The 8588-nt window shown below is 43.1% G+C and overlaps 1 protein-coding gene across 1 annotated transcript; it reads left to right on the forward strand.

Moving 5' to 3' along the window:
* The first annotated feature begins 3922 nt into the window (after nucleotides 1-3922).
* LOC149407889 (uncharacterized) lies at nucleotides 3923-6994 on the forward strand. Its single transcript, XM_089622506.1, has 2 exons — nucleotides 3923-5449; nucleotides 5852-6994. The coding sequence occupies exons 1-2, from the start codon at nucleotides 3923-3925 to the stop codon at nucleotides 6992-6994; spliced, it is 2670 nt and encodes an 889-aa protein (XP_089478632.1).
* Nucleotides 6995-8588: the final 1594 nt, after the last annotated feature.

The raw sequence follows: 8588 nt of genomic DNA on the forward strand, positions 1-8588 counted from the left end.
AAAGTGCCCACACACTAATTCCTTTCTTTCTCTAGTGATTTTAGTGATAGAAACTTTCGTGGTTGCTCGAGTTCCTGAGGAAAGAAGAGAGACATGCTGTGAGGGGAGAAGAACGTTTCAACCTTTCGAAGGCTTCTCAACGTTAAAGCTTCTCAAAGGTTAGTAAATAATTTATGCTCATAATATTTTTTAATTTATATGGACTTGCTCTTTGTCTAGGTTAGTAAAATCGTTTTACTTGTTTTAAAGAAAATTTTTAAATTCCGCCGCTTGCTCGAAGCGTTAAACTTTTTCTTAACCCTAGATCAATTCCAACACTCTCCTTCCTAATGGAGTCAAGCTTTTCCTTTTCCTACATTAGCAGAGGTCATAAACTATGAGTCGAAAGAATCAGCAAGTGGGAGTCTATCTAGAATAAAAATCGACTAGATGACATGTGATGTGCACATAATACATAAATGTATGCATGAGAGACATATGATTTCTATCATATAAAATACAAGCAAGTGCACACTTTCTACATGTGAACTTGTCATTCTGATTGCCAAGTCATCCAATATCCACTGCAACAACCCTCAGAGTGACAAGTAGCCAGCCTCAGACCAGAGAAATTAATCATGATGGTGACTTCAAGATTAAACTTCATCTAGGATCCTTTAATGGTACCATCTTCAAACATATAAGCGCATCAGAATCTCCCTGAAAAATACTCAGATGTGCTCGGCACGCTAATCAATTTCAAATAACAATACTCTGCGCCCATCAGGTAGTCTCTGAAAAATGACACAAGTCTTCTGACTTGCTGGTACCACCGACATCTATTTTATTTAAGTGTTTGGTACACGATGGAATCAAAGTACATCCCTAAACTACAAAGGGAAGAGCATCGTCTCGAGTAGAAACTTGAGTTAATGCAGTTTAATATGCTCGTCAAGGTATCTAAAAGAGAATCAAGATGTGACCCTTGCAACCTCTAGGACAGATATCTCAGCTAGAATTCGAGGAATGTTTGCCTTTAGGGTGAGTCTCAAGGGATGGCTTAGGGTGTGTATCAAGAGACAACTTTGGTTACGTTGTGTGTGGTAGTTTTAGTGCGTCTCAAGGGACGGCTTTGGCGCGCTAGGTCTAGCAGCTTAGATTACGCCGTGTGTGACGGTTTTCGACGCGTCATGGGAGACGTCTTAGGTGCGCCGTTAGGGCTTCTTAGGTGCGTCGTTACTGACGACTTTGGTGCGTTGTTAGTGGCGACTTTAGGGTGTGCCTCCATGGACGACTTATGGTGCACCGTTAGGGGTGTCTTAGGTTGCGTATCTAGGGATGGCTTATGGTGCGCCATTAAAGGCGTCTTTGTTGATAGCTTAGGTGCATCGTTAATGATGGCTTAGGTGCATCGTTAAGGACGGGTTAGGGGATATAGCATTTTGGCATCGAACCATCCTATAACTTAAGTACTTAATCATGTGTGTGTTCGGGTTGAGACATAAGTGTTTGATCGACTATGTCGTTTGTCAAGTCTTTTGGAGATGCGCCTAGCATTTTTGTTTATTGGAGCGTATATTCTTAAGGATCATCTTTCAAGCTACCTATGCGACTAGCCCCCCAAGTTTTTTAGTTTACAAGCATTGTTTTGATGGCTGAAAAGCTTTGATAAAGTAGATTTTATGAACGAAAAAACCTTTACTTTATTGATCTTGCGAAATTTTTTGGAAATCCTAAAACATTGGCTCATGGCCTTATTGAATTTGGGAAAGCAACACAATAAAATAAGGGGAGTGCTGGCTACTTGTAAGACTACCTCAAGTGTTTTGCATTTAAAGGGTTACGGATCAGAGTTTCGTCCATGCATTCGATGTAGTAGGCTCGGTTATGGTTCACTTTGTTAGTCATTCCCAGTTTGGGCCAAGGACATCGGCACCTTGTACTTGGGTGTTTTGAAACACTCGCCTGAGTACAAGGCTTCCGAGGCTAAGCTTTGCCTCTCGATTTTAGAGTTGTAGAACTTTTCCACTTTACGCTTTTGCACAACGAGGCGATTAAGTTTATCAGACCTATTTTCGTTGATAAAATCTAATTCAAGGCGCATGGCCTCTGTTGTCAATGGTGCCCACAAGAAGAGTTGTAGTCTTTATTTTGTACATTTGATGTAATAAAGTCTCACGAAGACTCTTGCTTGTAATTGCTTATTCATTAATAAAAAGTTGAAACGTTCATTCATTCTTCCTTGTCTGTTTGAAGCTTTATGATAAAACATTAGTCTTTAGTCCATAAACAAACTTAACAACTTACGAAGAGACAAATGTAGATTTCCATGGACAAACTCTTCGTAGTTTGCTTAAAACGATATATTCGCAATCTAAGGGTCAAAGGACTATTGACCTCAGTACGATTGTTAGGAGAATCTACGATGCTTGGTTATGGGGCATTGTGATGAGGACATCACCACGAACATGCATTCGCATTCAATCAAGGATACACCGGAGGGCCCAATGACGCGAGCCCGAACCAAGAGATTCAAAGAGCAAGTGACCAGCCTACTTCACAAGTTTGGAGCCCAAAATATTGCCATAGAAGAGCCCAGAATCGTCAACATGATCTCAGCCCAAACTCAAGGCAATAATCCGAAATAGAGTCAAGCCCAAAGGGATAAACGAATTTTATGTGTGTGTGAGACTGTTGGTTTTCTTGCAACCGTTTGTGAGTTTATGGTCTGAGAGTTATTTTGTTTTTTGTGTTAATTCGAGATTTATGGCGTCTCTTTGGTTTTTGTAACCATAATCTCGAATTGAGTATTTGTATCAATTGTGTGGAAGAAGAAGACAGACCATCTTTGATTATCAAACAATTGTGTGAGTTTTAGTTCTCTGAAATTTTAAGCCCTAAACGAAGAACTTATCAAGGCAATTCCTTGTGGCGTTCTTGTTCATCCAATCTTATCAATAGTTCGAATCATAAACTATTGTGGCGATTTTCATTCCATACAACCTCTACGACCCTTATCTGAATTCGACCAAAACCTATACGAACCATAAATCCACAAACAACATCCGAAATTGCAAATTCAAGAACAAACTGATCAAGTATTTCGACTCTCGAGACGACTCCACGTTCGCTCCGCTTTGATCCGAGGCTCCTTTCATTCTCTCGAAGGGATTCTCCATCATTTGGAATCAGAGCTTAGGCTCTCAATTAGTCAATTTTTTTTTACCCTTTCTTAAAAAAAAAAAAAACGCAAAAAAAAAAAAAAAAATCTCCAGAAAGTTATTCTCTCCAGAAAGTTTTCCTCCAGAAAGGTATTCTCTCCAGAAAGTTTTGTCCCTCCAGAAAACTCTATCTCTCCAGAAAACTTTTAATTTTTTTTTCTCTTGTGTGTTTAATTTATCTCTTTTCATTTCCTTCAAAATACTTTCTTCCAGATTATATATCCCAGAATACTTCTTCTCCTCAATCTTTTAGCATATACCATTCCAGTTCTTAGCCAAAAAAAAAATAAAAAATTTTCCAGAAGAAACTTTATTGTATTTTTGGCATCCTTGTGTGATTCTGAGCGTTTTGAGCTCCCTCTCACGAAAGTGATTTTTTTTTACCATTTTGTACGGATTTTACTGTTCACCGTCGAAAATTTTACCTTTTTTTTCAAGCTTTTTCCTTCAGCCACCACCACCTTGATCGTTTTTCTGTTTGAGTTTTAAAATTTTAAGAGGACTTACGAGCGGAAAAAGGCAGAGTGTTACATTATAGCAAAAGCCATATTTGAGTGTCCAAACACGAGTGAATTTCCAAATTACGAGCGAAACACGTAAGGGAGTGATTTTGTGAGGACCATTAACCTTATATATCGTATATATATACTACTGTTCATTTACGCAGATTCATGACAACTCCTCGACGAGATAGTGCTTCATCCTCACAACCACCTTTGACGATGGACGACCTTGTCCAAACCATGCAGCGGTTCCTCGATCCGATTCTTGCCCGCTTAGACAACATCGAACAACATCAAACTGCCGAATTTGTGCACACCGAGCAACGGCAAGCACCTGACTTCGAGAACCCGTTCTACCACCAAGGAGGCCAAAGACGTGGTTTTCCATCACGCCGCAGACAAACACGCGGACGAGGCCTTCCACCAGCGCATCGTGGAACTTGGACGAACGACGACGACGAACAAGTTGTTTTCGATGTTTTGGATTTTGATCACCCTCGAGGACGAGCTCATGCACACCACCGTCACCATCATGATGATTTCCGCGGCATCAAAATGCGTGTTCCTTCCTTCAACGGCAAGAACGACCCCGACGCTTACTTTGATTGGGAGCGGAAGATTGAACTCATTTTCGATTGTCACCAATATTCGGATTTGAGGAAGGTGAAGCTAGCCGCCACGGAATTCAGTGACTATGCCTTGATATGGTGGGAGCAGATTTCCACTTGTAGACGACGTGCCGGCGAACAGCCCATTGCCACATGGGACGAGATGAAAACAGTCATGCGCAAGCGGTTCATTCCGACCCATTATTACCGCGACATGTTCAACCGCCTTCAGCGTCTTCGACAAGGTTCACGCTCAGTTGAAGAGTACTTTCAAGACCTGGAAATGACTCTCATGCGCACCGGAGTTGACGAAGAACGGGAGGCAACCATGGCCCGTTTCTTGTCCGGTCTCAACCGAGATATCGCACGCCAAGTCGAAATGAAACAGTTTATCGACATGGAGGATTTGGTGCATATGGCAATAGTGGTCGAGAAACAGCTCAAAACAGACTCCACAAGATACAACCGCTTCCCAGACAAAACACCATGGCAATCCACCTTCCCCAAAACCGACGAAAACAAATACTCTCCTCCGAAGCCACAATCGGCCTTACCAACCGTCCCTCACCAACGACCACCTCCCGACCCCGTGAACAAAGGCAAGCTTCCCGCTTCGACCCCTCAACGTAACCACGACCTCACCTGCTTCAAGTGTCGAGGTAAAGGCCATATTGCTTCCGAATGTCCAAACAAGCGCTCCATGATTCTCCTACCCGACGGCGATGTAATCACGGACGATGAGGCAGCAACCCAAACCGGTGTTGATTATGGCGAACCGACCTACGACGACTATGAGGTTGAAGTTGAAGATGAACAACTCACCTTGGTCACCCGGCGAGTGCTTAGTGTTTCCGCCAAAGACGATGATGAGCACGCGCAGCGAGAATCCATCTTCCACACTCGCTGCCATATCCATGACAAAGTGTGCAGCCTCATTATTGATAGCGGCAGCTGCACCAACGTTGCAAGCACCATCCTTGTCCACAAGCTGTCCTTGCCAACCTCCAAGCATCCTCACCCGTACAAGCTCCATTGGTTGAACGATAGTGGCGAAGTACGCGTCACCGACCAGGTCCTTGTCCCTTTCAAAATTGGCAAATACGAGGACGAAGTTTTATGCGACGTTGCACCAATGGAAGTGTGTCACCTTCTCCTTGGCCGCCCTTGGCAATTCGACTGACGTACTGTTCATGGCGGTCTTTCCAACAAATACAAATTCGTGCACAAAAACCATCAGATTGTTCTTTCCCCACTTTCTCCATCCCAAGTCCTCAAAGATCAAGCTCACCTCCACCAAAATGCCAACCACATTAAACACATTAGCCATTCTCCCAAACAGACCACGAGTACCAAAGAAAAAGCCAATCAAACTCTGGTCAAAACCCATGAGAGAAAACAAAATTTTTTAGTGAGTGCAAGCAAGGTTAAAAAGGCAATTTTTAATGAAAAATCGATTCTGATGTTCTTGCACAAAGGACATCTTTTACACGCTGACCAACTTGACAAAAGTTTGCCTAGTCTTGTTGTGGAATTGTTACAGGATTTTGCGGACGTTTTTCCCGATGATGTTCCATCCGGTTTGCCACCAATCCGCGGCATCGAACATCAAATTGACTTAGTCCCCGGCGCTGCCCTTTCAAATCGTCCAGCGTACCGTGTTAATCCAACCGAGACAAAGGAGCTCCAGCGACAAATTGATGACCTCATGGCCAAAGGATACATCCGCGAGAGCTTGAGTCCATGCGCGGTGCCCGTTCTCCTCGTCCCAAAAAAAGATGGCAGTTGGTGCATGTGTGTAGATTGTCGCGCCATCAACTTCATCACGGTAAAGTATCGATTTCCTATTCCTAGATTAGATGATATGCTTGATGAATTGCATGGTGCGTGTGTTTTTACAAAAATTGACTTGCGAAGTGGTTATCACCAAATAAGAATGAAAGAGGGTGATGAATGGAAAACAGCTTTCAAAACAAAACAAGGTTTATACGAGTGGTTAGTCATGCCGTTTGGTTTAACAAATGCTCCGAGTACTTTCATGCGCTTAATGAACCATGTACTTCGTTCTTTCATTGGGAAATTTGTGGTTGTTTATTTCGATGATATCTTGATTTATAGTACGACTTTTGATGACCACATGATTCATTTGAACATGGTTTTTGAAGTGTTGCGCAAAGAACAATTATATGCTAACTTGTCCAAATGCTCTTTTTGCACGGACGAAGTTGTGTTTCTTGGTTTCGTAGTCAGCGCTAAAGGAATCTCCGTGGATAGCGCGAAAGTCAAGGCAATTCAAGAGTGGCCAACACCAACGACCGTGCAACAAGTTAGAAGCTTCCACGGCCTTGCGGGATTTTACCGTCGCTTTGTTCCCAATTTCAGCACCATCGCAGCCCCTTTGACCGAATTAATAAAAAAAGATGTGGGATTCCAATGGGGATACGAGCAAGAGGGAGCATTCCAAACTTTGAAAGAGCGCCTCATCAATCCTCCTCTTTTGGCGCTGCCCAATTTTGACCAGCCCTTCGAAATTCAATGCGACGCTTCAGGCATTGGTATTGGCGCTGTCCTTATGCAACAAGGACGTCCCTTGGCGTATTTCAGCGAGAAATTGAAAGGCGCATCGCTGAATTACCCGACCTACGACAAAGAGCTCTACGCACTCATCCGCGCTTTGGAAACATAGCAACACTATCTCCTTTCCAAAGAGTTCATCATTCACACCGACCACGAGTCCTTAAAGTACCTCAAAGGACAACACAAGTTGAATAAACGACATGCGACGTGGGTAGAGTTCATCGAACCTTTTCCTTACGTCATTTGGTACAAATCAGGTAAAGAGAATGTGGTAGCCGACGCCCTTTCTCGGAGGTATGTTTTACTTTCATCTTTAAGTGCACACTTGTTGGGTTTTGAAATAATAAAAGAGTTGTACAAAGATGATTCGGATTTTGGTGAAATTCATGCAAACTGTTCACAAAAAGCTTTTGGAAAATTTTATTTGCATGCCGGATCCAAGGCTAGCGAGGGCGTCGGCCTCAGAATTTTGTTCTCTCGCAATCTAGAGGATCTCGAACCAAGATCAGGCGTCGAGTCTTGAGTTCGTCTATGCCAAGTTGGTGATCATGTCTGACTCCTTGGCTGTATAGTCACCTCTAACCTGGTTGATGATTAACTACGAGTCACAATAGTTTTTGGCTTTGAGTTTTCTTGCTAATTCCAGTCCAACGATGAGGGCTTCGTATTCAGCCTCATTGTTAGAGACGTGGAGAATCTGTAATGGAGGGCGTGCCGTAACTGTTTTCACTCGGGATTAGTTATTATGATGGCGGCGCCAACCTCTCGGGCATTCGATGCTATGCCTACTTGTAATTCCCAAACGGGACCCGTTGGATCGACCTTTCTCTTTCTGACCAACAAGTCATTGGTCGCTGAATTATTTGGACCAGATTGCCAAGCGAGTCAAGGTCCCCTTTTGAAGAGCTCTACCGATCGGGTGCTCGGTGTAGACCACGATAAGGTGAGCTTGAAAGGAAGGCAGCAGCTTCTTTGCTACCATTTAGAGAGCCAAAGATAGCTTCTTGATTTCAGTATAGTGTGTTTCAACATCAAGTAAGGCCTTGCTCACGTGGTAGATCGACCATTGGACCTTATCTTCCTCATAAATCAGAACGACTCTTACTGCTCTGTTGGAGACTGTGAGGTATGTGTATAGCATTTCGGCTTCTTTTGGTTTCGAGAGGAATGGTGGTGACCCGAAATAAGCCTTCATCTCTAGAAAGGTTTTCTTGCAATCTTTGGTGACCTCAAAGCCGTCTGTCTTCTTTAGAGCTTTGAAGAACGGTTGACACTTGTCTGTTGCTTTCGACACAAAGCGTGTTAGAGCAGCAACCTTTGGTCAACTCAAAGCCGTCTGTCTTCTTTAGAGCTTTGAAGAACGGTTGGCATTTGTCTTTTGCTTTTGACACAAACTGTGTTAGAGCAGCAATTTGACCAGTCAGGCTTTGTACCTCTTTGATTCGTCTTGAAAACTTCATATCAAGGAGTGCCTTGATTTTTTCATTGTTTGCTTCGATTCCGCACCCGGTGACAATGTAGCCGAGGAATATTTCCCCGACTCGACCCCAAAAGCGCACTTATTTAGGGTTAAGCTCCATTTTCTATCGGGGGAGGATTGTGAACATCTCTCTGAGGTTGTGTACATGGTTAGTGGACTAAAGGCTTTTAATGAGCATGTCACCCACGTCCACTTCCATCAATTTTCCGATTTCTTCGGAAAA

This window comes from Urtica dioica, chromosome 1, assembly GCF_054948205.1.
Source record: "Urtica dioica subsp. dioica isolate 48M chromosome 1, U.dioica_male_clone48M_v1_H2, whole genome shotgun sequence".
Lineage (NCBI taxonomy): Eukaryota > Viridiplantae > Streptophyta > Magnoliopsida > Rosales > Urticaceae > Urtica > Urtica dioica.

Excerpts from the sequence above, each read along its gene's own strand:
- LOC149407889 (XM_089622506.1), top strand. The coding sequence starts at position 3,923 with ATGGACGACCTTGTCCAAACCATGCAGCGGTTCCTCGATCCGATTCTT. Across the intron at positions 5,450-5,851 it reads GCGACGTTGCACCAATGGAA|GATTTTGCGGACGTTTTTCC; the intron begins GTGTGTCACCTT and ends GAATTGTTACAG.